At 46.9% G+C, this 19,626-nt stretch overlaps 1 protein-coding gene across 3 annotated transcripts in view; it reads left to right on the top strand.

Annotated features, from left to right (window-relative positions):
• SLX9 (SLX9 ribosome biogenesis factor) overlaps positions 1 to 15,080 on the top strand; it is a 54,505-nt gene extending 39,425 nt beyond the window's left edge. For 2 of the 3 annotated variants that reach the window (XM_067000057.1, XM_048047168.2), the window contains exons 3-6: positions 1,138 to 1,206; positions 5,792 to 5,945; positions 11,959 to 12,027; positions 14,429 to 15,080. In XM_067000057.1, coding sequence (XP_066856158.1) covers positions 1,138 to 1,206; positions 5,792 to 5,945; positions 11,959 to 12,027; positions 14,429 to 14,555 — 419 coding nt within the window. In that variant the 3' untranslated portion in view covers positions 14,556 to 15,080. The remainder of the gene's footprint in view (positions 1 to 1,137; positions 1,207 to 5,791; positions 5,946 to 11,958; positions 12,028 to 14,428) is intronic. The other variant, XM_048047169.2, reaches the window with a different exon arrangement.
• The last annotated feature ends 4,546 nt before the right edge of the window (positions 15,081 to 19,626 follow it).

Genomic DNA, 19,626 nt, shown 5'->3' with positions numbered 1-19,626 from the left:
TATTCTTTTTGAATTCTGTTTGAAGGGGGAGAGAAAGGACACTTTTTTCTTTTCTAGGCTTAAGAATAGCCTAAGCTGAGAGGAGTAGTGTTTGGGGAGCTTATTCTTCTATTGGCATTCCTGTAGCAATATTCACAGGATGTTTCATGAGAAAATTTGAATAAAGTCTTTTTTTTTTTCCTTAAAAACAGAACAAAACAAAAAAAACAGGAAGGTAAGATAAAAATCTGTAGTGTCTGAAGTGCATCTCTATTAAGAACATTGGGGACTCTTTTTTTACTTGGTATTGAATATCAGCAATTAACCGCTGTTTTCCGAATAGCAAATTTAGTGTATAGTAGGCGTTAGCCTTTTTCTAAGCTATTAATAACGGGCTGCCACTTAGGGATTCCACAGATACGCATTTTTCAGACCATTTCCAGACCTCTGTCTGCCTGCCATTTGCAGTCTGGGCAGAAGCTGAGGATGGGCCAATTGCTTACGTGGATGCCCAGCAGCTGTGTCAGAAGGCCTTTCCTTCTGTCCCTGCATGCCTGCAGTCTGTATTACTTGTCTTCCTAGTTTTATCAGTATGCATATTTTCAGACTGAAACTTGCTTTTTGCTTCCACTTCTGGAAACTGTAAGCGCTCTGAGTCTGTCCTCACTGGTTTATTAGATTTATCTTGGTTTAGCAATCTGTTGCTCATGCAGCCTCAAAAAGGAAATAAACCCAGACCTAACAGAGATCTGTGGCAACTTGTCTTGGTACATGGATGCCTGTGGAGTGATGAACGGTTGTGGCTAGCTTTCAGAAGGAGATGCCAGCTACTCAGGCCAGGTTCCTGTGGGAATGCAGAACATGAGGTGCAAAATTCTCATGAAAAGCCTTGAGCTACCAAAAAGCAGGACCTATGCTGCTGATCTGATCTTGTTGCCTTCTTATTTCTTAATTGACAGTGAGCCAATTTTGATTTGTTCAGCTCTGAGCTGAGATGTGATGTAAGTCCGTGGGCAGCCTGTCCAACATGTTGACACATCCAAAGGCGACAAAGGTTGAGCAAAAGATTACAGACTCTGCAGTACTGTCTTTCTGAAGTGTCCAGCAGAAAATTAGTGTGCAGAAGCCAAGTTCCATCTCATATCTCTTTTTTTCTAGGTTTAGAAGAAAAACCAATTCTTTCAAAAAAAGAAAAAATGAAGCTGAGGAAAGAAAGATGGCTACAGAGTAAGTACTCCTCCAAAGCACAGCTGTATGGGGGGACATCTCACAGGGTAATCCTGGGTAACCCTGATGTATTTTTCTGTAGATGGGGTGTGGGTGAAAGTGTTGGGTTGTGGCAAGACGAGGGTTGGGGGTCAGGGAGTCTGAACACTTCTCAGAAACCTTCGTCTGCTTCCCAGAATGTGGGATAAAAGTCCTTTTTTTCTTTTTCCCCCCCTCTCCAAAGGGCATTTACACTGAGATTCAGTCTGTGTCCTTGTTTTTGATCTTTCTCCATGTGCAATGTGACTACTTAAAAGCCTTCAGCTATTTAAAGAAGACTTAGCGGACGGGATCCCCTGGAACAGTGTCCTTAGGGACAAAGGAGCTGAACAGAGCTGGCAACTCTTTAAGGATGTTTTTCATAGAGCGCAAGAACTCTCAATTCCCCTGTGTAAGAAAGCAAGCAGGAAGGGCAGAAAAACAGGATGGGTGTGCAAGGACCTGCTGGTCAGACTGAGGCACAAGAAGGAAACGCACAGGCAGTGGAAGCAGGGACATGTGGCCTGGGAACATGTGGTACAGGGATGCTGTCCGGATGTGCAGGGATGGGATCAGGAAAGCCAAGGCACAGATGGAACTGAGCTTGGCAAGGGATGCAAAAAATAAGAAGAGATTCTTATAGGTACATTGCTCAGAAAAGAAAGGCCAAGGAGAGTGTAACCCCTCTGATAAACAAGAAGGGAGAACTGGTAACAACAGACATGAAGAAGGCTGAGGTACTCAACAACTTCTTTGCCTCAGTCTTCGCTGCCAGTCAGGCTTTCCACAACTATTGTTTCCCTGAACCTGTAGGTGAGGGCTGGGGGGGCAAAGTCCCTCCTGCTGTAAGCAAAGAACATGTTCAAGACCACCTGATGAAACTGAACGAGTTTACAGGGCATGATGACACATATCCCAGGGTCCTGAAGGAACTGGCTGATATAGTTGCAAAGCCCTCTCTCCATCATGTTTGGAAATTCCTGGCAGTCAGGCAAAATCCCTGGTGACTAGAAAAAGGGAAATATCACTCCCATTTTAAAAAAGGGTGGAAAGAAGGGCCTGGGCAACTACAGACCAGCGAGCATCCCCTCTGTGCCTGGCAAGATCATGGAAAAGATCTTCCTGGAAGCAATATCAAGGCACATACAAGACACAGAGGTGATCTAAGACAGCCAGCATGGCTTCACCAAGGTGAATCATCTTTAAAGGTCAGGTCTTACCTTCTTTGTGCAGCTGTGTATGGGACCCACTTGCAGGTGCCAGTGGGAGCCAAGAGTCAGGGAACCTCGTCCTGCAAGTTGGAGGTGGCCTTGTTTGGGGACCTTTTGAGAGGGTGTGCAAGAGGCTTGCTATTCCTCACCTGGTGGAGCAGGGAACATCACAGCTCCTCTCTCACTGGCATCTCTCTGCTGGCAGCAGAAGCAGCCTCTCCATGTCAGCTTCTGAGGTACTGCTGGTGGGATGGGGAGTAGCAGAGGGATTCCTCTTGCCACCTGGAGCTGTTCCTGGGACAGGCTTTTCCCTTAACACCTTTCTGCCCAACAGAATTGCTGACAGACTGTGTTTGGTGTTGAGCAATGTGGCTTTCTGCTGCACCATATGCTCTCTGCTCCTGAGCTCTCACTGTGCTTTGAGCTTGAGTCCATCAACCTGTCATTGCACCAGTCACAGTGGAGGTGTCTCCCCTTACATAAAAAGATGGTAATTTAACACCATGACTGCTAAGGAAGCTTCTTCCCTATCATTAAAAAACAAATTCCGTTCGCAACTGTGACCATCATTGTCCCTGTTGAGCAAAAAACATAGATGGCTGTGGCAGTCCTAACAGCTGGCCTGCCACTTTGTTTTGGTGCTCTTAAAGTTCTCTGTGTGTATATCTGATACTGTTAGGGAAACATTGGAAAGGACTGCTGGAGCACAGCTGAGATGTTTCTGGCCTGATATCCTGTCTCTAACCGTGGCCAGTACCTGATATTGTGGAGAAAAGTAAGCCATCAGCAGTTTTCTGTGACACAGAATCAATAGTAGAAGGGGTACACGGGACTCATGTCTTCTGCAAGAAAGAGGACATGCTCCTGGAGCTAGGTGACAGCACTGCTCCCATAATTCAGGTCAGTCACTTTGGAGGTGAGGAGAGCCTAAAAGCACACTTTCTACACTCTTTTAATCATGCCCTCCTGCTTATGTGTCTTTCTTGCATTAGTCTTTCTCAAGATTATGTATGATGCTTTGGCCCTGCAATGGCCCCCTTTTCTCTTCTCGTGGCTCTAAAATTACTAAACTGAGGGAAAACAAATGAAATGTGCTGGTTTTGCTTTTCAAAGAACACCAAGATAGAAAATTTCAGGTCAAACTACCTCTGTCTAAGAAGATACTAGTTATTAGCAGTGCTTCAGAGATACAGAAGTGCCTAAACTGTTGTCTGACTTCACTTCCTCACTAAATCTGTGGCCAGTGTTCTCTGGTAAATGGTTTACTGAGGGTAAGAAATCCCTGAGATTTTTTTTTTTAAAGGCAAATTTTAGTACCAGGTGTGCAGCTTTTTATTGAGGAAAAACTGAGAACAGCTGGAAAGAGCTTATATAAACATCAATAAGAAAAACTGTTATTATTAGCTGGCAGAACAAAATGAAATTATATTTCTAGGGATGGTGATTCTTTAATGAAGCTTGGCATTCTAACATTGTCACAACTGACTTTAAGGAGCTTCGATCAACGGAAACAGAAACTCACTGATTTTTATTTGATGCAGATAACTTAATACTTATTGTTGGTTTTGCCGTATTTGCTTGGCCTGCTCCCCTTATCCTCAAAAGGGAACACAACTTTGACAGTCAAAGTTGTTATGATTAAATTTCTGTCGTAAATCTTTCCAAGAGTTTGTCTCTTCTTAACCCAGGGCTGCTTTCTTGACATTGGATGCCAGGACCCTGAGAACTAAATTTCAGTCCATTAGTGCAAATGGAAAACTTGGAAATTTTTCATTTCAATAAATCATCATAGGAGAGACTAGAGAGGGAAAAAAATTATGCAATGCTTCAGAGATTAGAAGTATGCACATTTCAGAATACATATATCGTATGGCTCCTCAGACACAGAAGACTTCATAGGAAAAGAATTTGGGATGTTTGTGCAGAATCAGGTGTCTGAAAATTTTGAGCACATACTGTTTATGAAAGCACTGAAGTAGTCAGCTTCATAAAGCCAGACCAAAAAAAGAAGTGATGCAGAACAGAAAGCTGTGTTCTTGGCAGGGATTGCTGTGAAGAGAAGCATTTACAATCCAGATTTGTCACAAACATCCATGTACAGCAAAAATTGCAGTTCATCAAAAACTGTTGTTCTTCAACTGAAACAGCTTATAGCTGGGGGGCAAATGAGACAAAAATACTGAAGGAACAAGCAGCTAGCGAGTGAATTTGAGTTCATCTTTCTTGAATGTAGGCAGCTGGGTTAGACCCAGAATCCTAAGTGGCATCTTGCCTGTGCTCTGTAGACTGGCTGCTTTCATGTTTCCACCAAAAATACTTCTGCTGATTTAATCCTGCTTCTGTGGCCACATTGTGTTGGAAGCCCTTGGCCTTCCTGTGTTGATGTGCTTGGCTGTGTAACTGCTGTTACTGCTCTCCATCTTGTCCAAATGAGGAGTTTGCAGCTTAGCTTAGGGGCTCATCCTTGCAATATGTTCATGTTGTGTTTGTCTGATTCAGAGGAAGATGGATGTGGTAAAGGAAAAACAGTGCTGACAAACTGGCTGCCTTGAGTCAGAAGGGTATGGTTTGCTGTGAGGAGCGCAGTGTGTGTTTGTCCAAGGCCATAAGCAGAGGCCTGTGCTTCTGGTGCGGCCTCCCTTGGGTGCACATGAAGGAAGTAGGATTTCTCCATTGTGTCCCCCACAGCACCAGCCACATGGCTGTCAACGCAATGCAGTGGGTTTCCAGTTCCTAGTGGCATGAGGAAAAGGAGGTTGTGCATCCTGCTGGACTCTGGCTGGTTTTGGTGATGCTGCCAAGGGGTGTTGGGGACAGATGGGGACATCCTGCAGCTCAGCTGGAGGTTTGTCACAGTGCTGGGCTTCTGTGGGCTCTCTTGGAGGAGAACATGTTCTGCTGGGCTTGCAAGGAGGACTGCTGGTTCCATAAGGCTTGGGCAGCTGCAGGACCAATTTCTACACCAGGGAGCCTGAAGGACTGGGGCAGGAGCCTGCAGCCTTCTGTGCCCAGCTCCCTTAGCTCAGAAGGGAGACATCTGTAACATGCTGGATCCTTATGTGCACACAGCCTTGATCAGAGCTGCTGCAAGGAGATTAGTAAGCGTGGTTACAAGGAAAAGCCAGCTGCCTCTGTGCCTACCCCTGGGTACCATGCTTTTCCAAGGGCCCAGTTTATCCAGTGTATGCCTGCTTAAGCTCTACCATGAGCCAAGAAGGTGAGACCTTGACTTGCCCAATCCTAAATGAACAACTGAAATTAAATACTTCTCCCTTGTCTACTGTATGCCTGTGTGAGGAGATCATGGTTTGAAAAACATTTCCACTTACCTGAATAACGTCTTATTTCTGATTCAGAAATAGAAAGTGTGAAGCTAGCCAAGCAGAAGCAAAAAGCTGAAGCAAAACGGAAGGCAACACCTGTTGTGGGAGACATGCAGCCATTGATGGAAGCCCTTCCTGAGCTCTCTGACCTGACCGCAGGTGTCAGGGACAGGAAGCCACCCAAGAGGTATGTGGTATGCAGAGTGGGCTGTGTATTTCTCTTTTTCCTCCAGGATGAAGTGGCCTTCAGCTCAGCTTGTAGCTACTGGCACTACAAGCTTGATGTCCACAGTTAAGAGAACAGGAGCTCGTTCTCAACTACGTTTCACCCTTTTCCATGAAATCATTTTCTACAAGAAGCTTAAATGTGTCTGTGGTGGTTTTACTCGGGTGGGCAGCTGAGTTCCAACATGGCTGCTCTCTCACTCCCCCTCCTCAAAGGGAAAGGGGGAGAAAATACGATGCAAAGGGCTCAAGGGTTGAGATAAAGATGGGGAGATTGCTCAATAATTATCGTGACGGGCAAAACAGAATCAGAGTAGGGAGATAGTAAGATTTATTGCCTATTAACTAACAAGCTAGAGAAGTGAGAAACAAAGGAATGAAACCAAAAACACCTTCCCCCCATCCCCCTTCTTCCACCTCCTCCCCTCGAGTGTCGCAGGGGACCAGGGAATCGGGGTTGTGGTCAGTCTATAGCGCTTCTTCTCCGCCGCTCCTTCTTGGTCACTCACTTCCCCTGCTCCAATGTGGGGTCCCTCCCACAGGTTGCAGTCCTTCCCGAACTGCTCCTGCGTGGGCTTCCCACAGGCAGCAGCTCTTCAAGAATATGCTCTCACAGAGGTGCAAACAACATCGCTTATTGGCCTGGCTCTGGCCAGCGGCGGGGCCTTTGTCTGACATGGGGCAGCTTCTGGATTCTTCTCGCAGAAGCCACCCCTATGGCTCCCCACTACCAAAACCTTGCCATGTAAACCCACTACACTTCTAAATCCACAGTTAAGAGAGGACCTGTATTGCTCAGATGAGACTCGGCGTGAGACAGGCTGGGAGAAGTGGGATGTTCTGGGAGTTGCAGGACTGACACACAAGTGTCAAGTATGTAATGCTGCTTAGCCCACCTGTGAATTTGCACTTGAGGTGTGTTTTTTATAATGAAAGTTGTTTTCAAGATCACTTTCAGCAAATGGTGTTTGATGCTTCATCATCTAGCAGGTTATGTCTGTACTGTTCAAAGGGGATTCATTCTTGTTTTGCAAGTGGTGAAGATGGGGATGATGGCTTACCCAAATTCACAGAGCTGTGGTGTGACAGAGGAGAGCAGATTTGGAGGGTTAGGATTCAAAGCACAATGCTGCCTGCTAGGTTTGTTGGCTTCCTTCCTGCCTGAGCCTCTGGCTGTGTGGCAGCCTGGCATTCTGTCCTTCCAGACCTTCAGGCTTCCTCCTGAAGCAGTTCAAGCCCTCTGAGCAGAGCTTTACTCCCTAGCCAGACTCTGTTCACCCTGTTGGCTTGGAATGTGAGTTTGGGTGAGAGCAGAAAGATGTTTTTTCTTTTCCCTTTGCTGTACTGAAAGTGAAGAGCTGTTTCTGACCCTCTGACAATAATACTTCAACCATCCCAGCCAGGCTTAGGGTACATTCTGATTGCCTTTGTGTTTTTTCCTTTTCAAAGGAAACGCAGTGCTCTGCCTGGCTCTTCAGTCTGTGCTGCAACTGCATTTGTAGCCCCAAGTGCAGAATAAAAGCTCTGCATGATGCACAACTGCTCACACCTCTTCTCCAGTTGCTCACTATGGGTTGGAACTAGAGACTTGTTTTGACCATAATAAGCAAGCATTTGGATTAGAGAACAGCCAAGTATAAAGCTGCCTGGCAGAGCACCCTCTTCTTTGGTTGAAGATCAAGGCTGGAACTACCATGAAACCTTGTGTGATTTGCTGGGTGCCCCAGAAATGAACTCTGACCCAGATGGGATTCCCAGCTACAGAGCATGGCTGAGTTGGCAGTTCTCTGTTCTTCTGGAAAGTTACCCCTCAGACAAACAGCAACCTTGCATCTAAGCATGGGAAAATATTTTCTTCCTTAACTTGGCTCCTAATTCTTTGAATAACTCTTTTTTTTTTTTTAAACAGCCGTTCAGTCAGTCTGTCCTCTCTTTCAGTGGGAATAAGTAGCAGAAGTACACACACAGTACCTTAAAGCACTGAGAGTTGGTTGAGTGGAGTTCTGGGCCAGGGCTTAATCTGAGCATAAGCAGGTGGGTTTGCCCTCTTTGTGTGATAATGTGCCACAACCATATGTAGCATCTTACTCCAGGTTGTGTTCAGGAGCTATTCTCCCTCATCATTGTCTCCCAGCCCTCTTGGAGGCTGAGTCCCAGCTATCTGGGGAAATGGCTTGGAGAAACTATGTACAGGGGAAATAAAACAGGTAGGTTGCTTCCTCTGAAGATTGCTTTTCCCATTACAAATATATATATGTATAGTCTACTGTGTATATATAATTTACTACTTTAATCTCAAAAGAGTAGAATTCAAAAAGGCTCAGAGAAGGCTGACAAGGATGGTTATGAAGGGTCTGGCACAGCCTTTGCACCAAGGGGTTGCTTAGTGAGCTGGGAGTCCTCAGCCTGGACAGGAGTTGGAGACAAAAAGGCTTGGGAATGTAATAGTCTATAAAATCAAGTGTTATGTGGGTACGAAATAGTTTGTCTTCTCCATTATGAGAAATAAGGGACATCAAACAAAGCTAGCAAATTGCAGATTCAGTGCAAACAGAAGGAGGCTCTCTTGTGCTGCACCGTTCCTAGCTGAGGGATATTGTGACTATGGGAAACCTGTGGGTTCAGGTGAGACCTACAAATCCTATGAGAGAGTGCTGTGGAGGGTTACTGCATGTATATAAACAGCAACTGGCTCAAAGTCTCTGAGCTGTGAATGCTGGTGAGGATGTGGCCATACGCTTTCCCTGTTCTTACCCCTCCCTGGCCATCTGCTGCAGAATTCAAGGCAGAGTACTGGCCAAAGCAGTCCTTTCAGCTGACTCACTACAATCACTCCTCTGTTCTGTAACACATTTTATGGCAAAAGATGTGTGGTACTCATGGAAGATTTCTGTGGTCTTGCAGAGATCTGTAGCTCGACGTCCTCGGAGAAGCACTGATGGCTCTGTTTCTCTCCAAACCCAGATCTCATTGTGTGAGCATGGCAGCCCCCCTCTCTTCGTGGAAGCCTGAGCTCATGCTGCACTGCTGTGATACGTAGAAAGCCCAGTGGGGCTGTGGCACAGGAGGGTAGAGAAGTCCTGCTTTGGCTGAGAATTTGGAATTGGTCAGCACTATCTGCAGGTGGCACAGCAGATGTGGGAGCTCGGCTTTGACTGGTGTCACGCAGATTGCCTGTGACGTGTCAGCCAAAAAGCAGTCCCCCTTGGTAGAGGCATGAAGGAGCTACGGTGCTCTTCTTCCATGGAAGCAGTCTGTTTGCTGGCTTGTGGTTTCCTGTACTGCATGAGGATGTGTGCACTAAAGTGTTTGAAATAGTCAGAGAAAGCTTTTATAGGATTTGAATCATTACATAAATGAAGGGTAATACTCTGGTGATTTGTCAGCATTATTAATAAAAGATTAGATTCTCCAGGAATTTGATCTCCTGCTGGGTTAGAGAGCATTACAGTGAGACTTTATTCAGTTTTATAATGGATGAAGGCAATGAAGTGTAGTGAAACAGGGCTAGCATTCGCAGTCCAAGTGAGCACGCAGCATGTTGGTGGTTTGGTGGGGGAAAGTCAGGCAACAACCTTTCAAACGTGTCAGACCAGCGGGGCAGAGCTGTTGCACAGCACCGAAAAGCCTTCAGAAGCACTGAGCCCTTTAAAATAGTGGAGTGGCTAAAAGCAAAAGTGGGCTGGCGCACCCTGATGCGGGCCCAGCTCTCCTGGTACGCTGCGGAGGCATGCGTCCCTCTGAGGCACATGATCTTGAAGGGCCTTGTGATGTACTTGAGAAAGGCTTTTATTCACTCGTCCTCACTTCTTGCAGAGCTGCCCGTCTTTGAAGGGCCTGCCATGGCAAATTGGTGGTGCATACAGAGTCTGCAAGCCCCTGCTCTGGTGACCATGGATTGCCATCCAATTTCTGAAGGGATTTCTCTCTGCGTCCATGAGCAAGCCAGGCAAACTGGGACTGTGACCAGGAAACTGTTCCTGTGCCAAGTAGTTAATGAATGTGAGGAGAGCAGAGATGCTTCCTGATTTTTCTGTGTCTTGCAATACCAGTGGATGCAGCAGCATGATGAGAGCTGTTTGTCTGCTCCTGCTGATCGCTGTTCCTCATGTGCTGTCAGGTCTGTTGTGTAACACCAGCAGTGCCAGGGTGACCTCGAGAGGGACTGCAGGGTATGCGAGCAGTGTGCGGACATTGATTTGCCTGGCTTCCGTTTCCTTTGCAGGCTGTGTGCCGCGGAGGCTGGCTGATGTGCATTAACCATGTTTGGGTTTGTCTGGTTTGTCAGAGAGGTTTGGCGCTGGGGCACACCATCCTGGGATGGAGGGAAATCAGATGTGATCGGGGCAGTGGTGAGAGCAGCCCTCATCAGCTTGAGTGCACCAGGATCCCCCTTGAGTAAAAATGAAATGAGCCAGGATTGAGAGAGGGAGAGATGAGGAGGAGGAGCAGGAACTGATCAGATGGGGAGGGTTGATAAAATGGAGGGGCATGGAGCAGATGGTGAGGAGGAAAGGGAGAATGGGAAAATAGCAGAATAAAAGAATGGAGGGTAGAAGGTCAGAGAGGAAAACAGAAGGGGACTTTTTTTTTTTTTCCCAATACACACTCTCAGAGGTGACAGCAGGGAGAGTCCTGCTGTGGCCAGGCTGGGAGCCTGGTGCATAGATTTAGTGTGGGGTCGGGCTCCTGCCGTTTGGTTTATTTTCACTGTGTTGCCCAAGGCTTTATGTCATGTGATCCTTTGGTAGGAGCAGCCGTAGGCTCTGATACTGCAGCAACCAATGCCTTGTGCTGTCCCTTACTAGTTCTCATCTTCAGTCAGATCCCTCTTTCCCCTTCAAGGTCCTGATTTTCTCTGAACTCGGAGCACCTGCATGCAGAAGCTCTGCTCATCAGCTACCACCATGCCATTGCTGTTCTAGTTCAGTGGCTTTTTTTTTTCCTGCTCTCTAGTTTTCCCACAGCTTTCCTTCCTTGTGCATTTCAAGTCCCAAAAGCAGCCCCTGCCCTTCCTGCACGTCCCTTGCTTGGGCTCAGCAGTTGTCTTTATTATAAATCTCTACTGCTGCTTGGCATTAGGCATCACATGCTTTCAGCACCTGTGCAGAATGGGATTACACCTCTGGTCTCCTTGGACTTTGCCCAGGAATAGGAAGTGGGTACAGAGTGTGCAGATCTGTGCTTGCCGCTGTACCTCAGCTGCACATCATCCTGTGTTACTGAGAATGAATTGGTTGTCTAGTAATTTTATGGGGTTTATAGGGCCTGTATTTGATTGCAAAAGAGAAGGCTCTGTTGTGCTTTCCCTTCAGCTAATCTGTTTGCAGCTAACTTATACTGGCAAACCTTTGGTGAGGATATGTGTTCGCAGGGAGAAAGGAATACTGACTGCTATTCTTAAAATATAACTGATGCCTTATATACCAGTGGTCCCACTGCAGGACTGGTCAGTAGCAAGGCTGGCAGCTTCCTATTCTTGCTGAGTAACCATGGCACTGCCTACAAACTACGTGTGCAAATGCTAGAGCTCTGCAGTGTTAGCAATCAACACAAGATGTGCAGGGGTAACGTATGACTGGTGGGGAGGGGAAGTTCAGTGGGATCTTCTCTCTTAGCAACAGTATTGGTTTGACCTGGAAGTTACAGATAAGCAGAAATCAGGCATCCAGGCATGGTCATCTAATGACCCATTCTAGAACTAAGTAATCCGATTGTTCTTTAGTTCATTTACCTCCTGCATGTTCAGTCATGACTCCAGAGCTGTCATCAGTGTGTGGCGGAAGGAGTCTATATTTCCATTACTGTCTGGCTGTGGAAATAATTGCCTTTCAGGACAATTTCCATACAGGACAATTACCTGTACTTTCTGGGAAGGCAGATGCAGAGTCTCTGGATTCCTTCCATCTCCTCAGCAATTGATAAATTATCTCTACTCTGTAGCACTTACTCACTTGTGTTGCTTCTCTCCACAGGCACGTAAAAGCAAAGTCAGAACCAGTGGACTTCTGTCTGATGAAACAAGCTCAGAAACACAGGCTTTTGTAAGTACTCACTTATCAGATGTCCAGTCTTCCTGCTCAGCATCGCAGAATGGTTGAGGTTGGCAGGGACCTCTGGAGGTGCTCTAGTCCACCCCTCTGCTCAAGCAAGGTCACCTACAGCTAGTTGCTGAGGACCACATCCCACTGGGTTTTCAGTATCTCCAAGGATGAAGATCACAAAACCTCTCTGTGCAAACAGTTCCAGTGTTTCAGTCTTAACACACCTGAAGGCCCTAGAACTGGTGGCAGCTTTGAATCTCCCCTTTACATAGTGCAGGCTATTTGCAGGTGTCCTTCTGTTTCAGTTCTACCAGACTCAGTCAGTTCTGGATGGTTTCAGTCCATTTGCACTTCTGTTTCATATAACATCTAAGAGAGCACAGGAAGCTGCACTTGCTCCTTAAAGAATTCATTTTTCCTGTCTTATTGAAAAGAAGGACCTGGTTTGGGCCTTCTATGTAAGATCTCTGGGCTTTCAGGAAAACCCACACCAACTGTTTCTGCTGGCCACAGTTGTCTTGATTTTTGGCTGTACCAAGCGACAAAGCACATGCTGTGTCCCTCTGTGTGGCACAGACAATGTGGTTGTCAACCAGGAGGTGCATCCCTTTTCTCAGCTTGCTGAGCTGGGGCTGCAACACTCAGCTGTGGATCTGTCTCTTAAGACGTTAGGCCCGTGTAGTTTTAGCTGATACACTTCTGGAAAGCCTTGAGCGGTCGTGTAGGTGAGGAGCTCTTGAATGTCTGCAGTCAGCTTACAGCTGCTCTGCTGGAACACCTCTGGAATGTCAACTTAAAAGCCTTACATCCCTTACGGGGACAGCTGTGCATTGGCATCTGCCAAACCGTTTCTTGTGAAACGAAGCACTCAATTACTTTTGAGTAATTCCTGGACTTTGCTAAGAGTCTAGCATATATAGCCTCTGTATAATCAATTGGATATTTTATACCAACACCAGGCATCAAGAACTTCATTGTCCCTCAGCGCAGCTCTCCTGGAGCTAGACCCTGTGATCTGAGAGTGTTTGCTTTCTGTGATGCCGCCTTCTGCTGTTTCCGTCAGTTCTGGGCCATTCCACTTCACACTGGGGCTGAGAACAGTCAGTCTACAGATCCTAACATTACTCTTCAGCACTCTGTGAACATCCTTTTCTGCCTGAAACTCCCTAGTATCTGTGCTGCAATGCCTTTTTTGCTCAGTTCTGCCTTTCTGGATGAGTCCTTCATTGGCTTATTGCAGAAGCTGAAGGGTCATGGCCTGGAGTGCCACCAGCATCCTTTTGTGGTGGAGATCATGGGTAAAGAACACTCCTTGGAGGAGGGACTTGTGAATAGACCCAAATAGGCAACTCCACCACCATCTTCCTTATCAACAAGCTGATGTGAGATTGCCTGCCTGCCTCTGTCTTTCCCTCTGTACAAAACTGGACAGATGCAGTCAGTACTGGCATGTATACTACCTTGGTGGTCTGGGAAGTCTGTTGTTCTTGGGAGGGAAAAAGTTTGGAGGAAGATCTTGAGCTTTATTATCTAGGACTTTAGTTAGGACTGGAGGAAGCCTCCCCACATTGCCCTGGCTGCCAAAACCTGAGCTTCAGGTTTGACTTCTCTCTGTGTTCCTCCTTGAGGGGTAGGACCAACATTGAAGGGGAAGGGGCTGTAGTAGGGAGGAAACGAGCTACTACACGCTGCAAACTGAAGAGCATTCTGCTGATTGCAACTACCACCAAGAACACGGAAATGTGTCTGGCTGGGGTATGGAGAGCCAGGGAGTCTGGGGGAGATGGGGAGGCCGCAATGGATGTGACTTATATATATAATGTGACTTAAATATGTATTTTTTTGATTTTACACTCCTTCTGCTTTGTTCTTTTTCCTCCCTGCTTGTTTGCTTTTTAAAAGAAGATCATTTTCAGAGCAAACAGCTGTGACTAAGTGTTACAGAGAGGTAATTCTGTCATGGTGTCTAAGGAGTGTTGCTTGTAGGATTACCAACCCTCTATGTTGAGCAATAAACAGTCAGTAGATGAGCTCTCAAGTGCAGAATCTGCTTCTGTGCTTACGCACTCTGAAGTAGTTTTCATTCTGCGTGGATTTACCAGATACCCACAATCTCTTTCCCGATTTACTAGCGAAAAGGTCTGAAAAATTTCCAAGTGATGAGGGACACTAATATGATAGTTTCTGTTTGTGACATGAGATTGAGCCGCTGGCTCTCACAGAGCTAGCAGCAATTTGAGCATTGTCCTTGGGTAATTTATGTCCATTTCTTGCATTATTTCTTTCTGAGGTTTACACTGAGGACAATTCTGTCTGTATAGAAACCCGCTGCATTATGAGCTTTTTTCTTCTCAGTTCCTTTTGCATGAACCAATTGTGTGTTTTTTTTTTCTCTCCTCAGAGAGGAGGAAGTGGCATGGTTTCATGAGGTCATTGCAAATCCCACGTACAAAGCCAACCCCCTCATGGCCATCAGTGAGCATCTCTCCAAGAGGCTGAGGCAGGAGGAGGAAGGTAAACCCCTCTAGGGCATCAGCTGGGACCAAATGTGCAGCTGGAGCTGGTGCAAGGGCTCCAGGCCACAAACGAGCACACATCACTAACATGACCTCTCAGCCATGTCAGTCCTCAGAAAAGAGTCCAGCATATTCTTAAACCCAACAGTCCTGTTTTCTGTCTGCAGGAATAATGCAGTTCTCTCCTGACAGTGGCGGCTGCTCCTTGGCAAGCAGCCTGCAGAGAGCAGGGTGTTCTGTGTGATCTTTGTGCAGACATTAAGCTCCCTGTGAAGCGTCTTGACACCTCTTCTCTTCTTGTGAGCAGGCACAATTTCTTAACTCGTGCCAGTGGCAATGTATCTGCATTTTCTTCCCTCCCAATCCTTGCTGACAACTATGAAAAGAGGTTCACTGCCATTCTTTCGTGATTGTTTAAGACCCCAAGCCCTGAGGCCCAGAAGATTGTTGTAGATCTGTGTAAGGACTGATGCTGCTGTTCAGAGACATTGTTTTATGTGAAGAATTTAGCTTTGGAATAAATGCATTCACACAGTACTGAGTTTGTCTGGCTCTTGTTTTGGCAAATACTAATTGAAATACGAGCTTATTCCCATCACTGGAAAAATTACTTAGAAGAATGTTTTTTCTTCCAAGTATATAGTGAACCGCTAGACTGCTGCTGCAGCATGCAACAGAAGACACCTGAAATCATTGCAGGTTATGTTTAACTCACAGTAAAGGCTTGCTTCAGCCCATGGTCACACAGGGGTAGGGAGAAAGCCCCAAGATCATCACTTGGAGTGGAGTCTGGGAATCTTGGGAGCAAAGTGTGACTTGCTGTGGTGGGAGGAGTGAGGGAAATGGACAGGTGGGACCTGGTGGGAGGTGAGCTTCTGGACCAGTGGGAGTGGTGGGAGCTGCCGGACTTCACTAGGCAGGAGGCCACAAGAAGGCCTGGCTCTAATTTGGGGTTAGGACTATGAGAACCTGCAGCCCCTTCTCCAAAGTCCTTCAGCCCTCTCGCCCTGCATCCCTGAGCTAGCAATAGACACTGCCTGCATTCTCCATTTCATCCCCTTCCCTCCCCTCCCCAGTCTCCTCTCCTCTCTGTTAGCCCCTTCTGATTTCCATCTCAGTCAGCAAGACAGTCTAGGCAGACTGGTCAGTTGGTCACTTTACCACTACAGTGTTCTCCCCATACTTGCTTTATCTTTCTGTGTCCGTCTCCAGAAACTGACACAGCTGTAGAAAAAAGGTGCATGCCCAGGGGAGCAGAGGAGTTTGATGGATATTTTCTCCAAGGAGGTACTTGTAGAGTAAGGAAGAGCAGGGATTTTTTTTTTCCATCTGATGTGCTTGTGAAGGTGGTTGTGACTGTGGAAAGTGAGGTGAATTAAATGTGTTAAGAGGAATTTTCACATCAGGCAGGAGCAGTGAACACTGAGCTTTGTTGGCCTGATGGCTGCCTGCCTCCCAAGCAAAGCAACCTGTAGGAGAGAAACACAAGCTGCTTCCTCTCTGTGACCCTCTGCCTATGCTTTGCTCCAGGCCTGGGAGCATTTGGGAATTGGAGGGGGGCTGGAAGAGGTTCACTGGCATGAGGAGCCTGCAGATGTGTGGTCACCCCCAAATGAAGATGTAGCCCGTGTGCCTTGAGTACGTGCTCTGTGCAGGCAGCGTGGGTTTGTTCCCAGCAGTTTCTCTGAGAGCAGCAGAGCTAAGGAAACTGAGTCTTCACCTCCAGGCCCTCCATTCCTGGTGCCTGTGACTTGTGCCAGAGAAGTCTCCTGCAGCTGCCTCTGTGCCTCATGCTCCTGTGAGCCAGGCTGGACACAATGAAGGGCAGGTGGCCCTGTCCACGACACCGTGCACTAATGGCTCTCCTTCCAGTGAGCTGCAGCCCCAGCTCTGAAGTGCTGGCCTGTGGCTGCTGTTGTTGGTTGTGGCTCCCAGCGGAACAAGATGTGACTAAGGTACGGACCAAGCTGAGGTTTTGGGCTTCGTTTTGTCCATAAGCATACTGTTAACCCATTTGCTCTGTCTTGTAGCTAGCTGGCTCCTGAGAAAGATAGGATCCTGTGCTTAAAAGGAGGGAAGGCAAGAGCAGAAGGTGAAGACATCCAAGTACAAAGGAATATAAAGATTGCTCCTCTTGTTCTTGTCTTCTTGTTCACTAGCAAGTGAATAGGGCACTCAGCATGTCTGGAGGGCAGGAGGCAGGTAAGAAGGCTTTAATGACATGTTGGAGGACTTTTATTGCTTTTCTTCTGTACTATGTGGGAGTTTGCAGCTCTCTTTGTCTTGGGTTTTTTTAGATACCTTTAGATACCATGTTTTCGTAACACATGAAGAGAGTCCTGGCCTCCTTGCAGGGCCAGATCATGCAGTGGCTGACCTCTGCCCTTGCACTTCCATTCACAGCACTGGTAATGTGCTGCTCTGCACTGTCATAAAATGGTGAGATAGTTGGAGAGAAGCCATGGGCAAGTATATGAAATTCCATTCTGGGTTTTGTGCTGTGGGCATGATCTGGCTGCCTATATCCCTCCCCTCGGAGATGCAGGCTGTGCATTCTGACTGCTCCAGCAGGAGCAGTGATTTTGTTCAACAAGCACTAATTTCCTGGGCGTTGTGCCTGACTGACAAGACCATCCTTTAAGGCCTCTGAAGGGTTAGTTGGATGGTCCCATGCCCATTTACTCCACACCAGTTTCTTCCTAATAACTTCTCCCTGGGGTGAAAAGAAATCTGAAAGGATATCATTTTCTGTCTTACCAGATGATTAGTTTCCTTCTCACAGACAGTTCCAATTAACTTCAAGTTGAATTATTGCTTGGATGGCCTGAACTGCAGTGTTAGGGCAGATTCTCAGCTGGCAGAAGAGCTAGGTACAGTTAGGTTCTGGGGTAGATGTTGCTGTGGGTCACATGCCAAGGGACCACCTTGTTTTGTCTCTGAAAAATAAATTCTAACAGAAGTGCATCCTTTTTTTCATCTGGTGTAATGTGTGATAGAAGAAGCCCAGAAGTTTGGTTCTGGAGTGGAAAAGGGATTTCTGTGTGTAAAACCAGACCTGAGCACTTCGTCTGGACCCTCAAAAGGCACCGTCAGGATGAAGGGTTTGTGTAGTTTGTGTTGCTCTTCCAGGCTGGCATCAAAGCAGGAACTGTTCACAGGTCTCAGCCTGGTGCCCTCAGGTTGCTAGCTGCAGTGTTTGTGGCTAAAGCTGGTAAGTAGAATTGGTCTGTCACTGTAAATTTGGACACCAACAGCTCTGTCATCTGACACTTTTCCCCTACTCAGTGTGGTTGCTGTGTCTCATCCTTTCCTTTCAAATCACTGGGAGCCAAGACAGCTGAAGTCTTATTACCTGGGAAGCAAAGGGGTGACTGGAGAGGTGGGTGATAGCAGCAGTGAAGGCGTTGATCTGAGTGACCCCACTCCATGCTGTGTGGTGGCTGTGTTCATGCTTGTGGCCTTTCATCTCCATGTGCAGCATCACTGTGCATCACATGGCTTACCTTTTCTTTACCATGGATGGGCTAATGTTGTCTAGTTCTCGCATTGCTTAGCCCACTGTTTGAAAATTTTGGTCCCCTGCCTATTTAGCAGCAGTTAAACATGACTGTTTGAAAGCGTAGTTCACAGCCTGCTGCTGCAGGCATCTCCTGCCCACACCATCCTTGCAGTTGAGCAAAGAACTTACAATCTGCCAGGAAACAGGCATCTGGGACACAAAGTTGTCTTCTCAGTTGGCATGTTTTCAGGATGATAAAAGCTTTCATCTGTTTTTTTTTGGTTGGTTAGTTGGTTGTTTGGTTGGTTGATGGGTTTTGTTGTTGTTTGTTTATCTGTTTGGTTGATTTTTATTTGGTTTTGTTTGTTCTGTTTTCTTTAAGATAGCAGGGTGGGGAAAAAATAGCTTCCAAGCTGTAAAGGGTAGTTATGCTGGAGGGAAGGGCGGGGGCCTGACCTGGCAGCTCTAGACTTTGCAAGATGTGAGTAAGCAGTGAATGTACTGCAAACTCAGGGCTGGAAAAAAAATAGGGCTGCTTTTTGCAGCTGCTTTTCTTTCTTGTTGGTGATTTTGCTCACAGAAACTGTATGTGAAAGCAGAAACCTGGGTATCCTGCCCATCTGATGGTGCCAGTGGATATTTTCTGCTACGCTCAAAGAACACAGTGCGGTGGGTGGAGTGAGATTCTCCTTTACCAGCAGCTCATGGGTAGTTGTCCTTGATTCACGGATTGCAAAGGCTTTTTTTTTTTTTTATAGCAGCTGTAGCAACACCTATGTTTCTCCCTGGTACCAGCAATGGCACCTTATACGTTGTTTCTTCTGGCCAGAGGTTGCATCGGGCCAGCTGCATGTCTCATGAAAGCATGGTGAATCACAGGACCTGGGCCTTATTCATTTAACACAAGCGAGTCACTATGGCATGTATGGCAAACTCCCTCCTTTCTTCCACTTGATGGCTTCTCTGCCCTGGAAAGCTTTCCTAGCACACTTCATGCAAGGAGTCACCTGGTCCCCTTCTGTGGTGGTTTTGCCTTGCTGTGCAGCTGAAATCCACCGCAACGGCTCTCTCACTCTTCCTCCTTAAAGAAAAAATGGGAGAAAATATGATGGAAAGGGCTCAAGGGTTGAGATAAGGACGGAGAGATCACTCAACAGTTATCATCACGGGCAAAACAGACTCAGCATAGGGAGATTAATGTAATTTACTGCCTATCAGTAGCAGACCAGAGCAGTGAGAAACTAAAACCAAACTAAAACCACCTTTTTCCCATCCACCCTCTCTACCTCCTCTGTGCCTGGCAGCAGTGCCTGGCTCATGCCTTGGTCTGGTGCAACTCCAGACCCTTGGCTGCATTCCTCACCCTGTCCTTGGGGTGCCAGCGGCAACCAGTGCAGAGCACTGGTGATGGGAACATCGGGCCTCTGCTTCAGCATGGTTGCTCTTCTCTGCTGTCTGGGACCCAAGCAGGCTGTGACTCAGCCCAGCTGTCGTTTTCCGTGCTGCAGCCTGGACTGGGCCTTGTCGCCCATCCAGCTCCACAAGTCAGTTCCCCAGGGAGCACAGTGGCTTGCAGAAATGGAG

Source organism: Anser cygnoides, chromosome 6 (assembly GCF_040182565.1).
Source record: "Anser cygnoides isolate HZ-2024a breed goose chromosome 6, Taihu_goose_T2T_genome, whole genome shotgun sequence".
Lineage (NCBI taxonomy): Eukaryota > Metazoa > Chordata > Aves > Anseriformes > Anatidae > Anser > Anser cygnoides.
The sequence above is the reverse complement of the archived record's forward strand: the minus strand, read 5'-3'. Positions and strand labels throughout refer to the sequence as shown.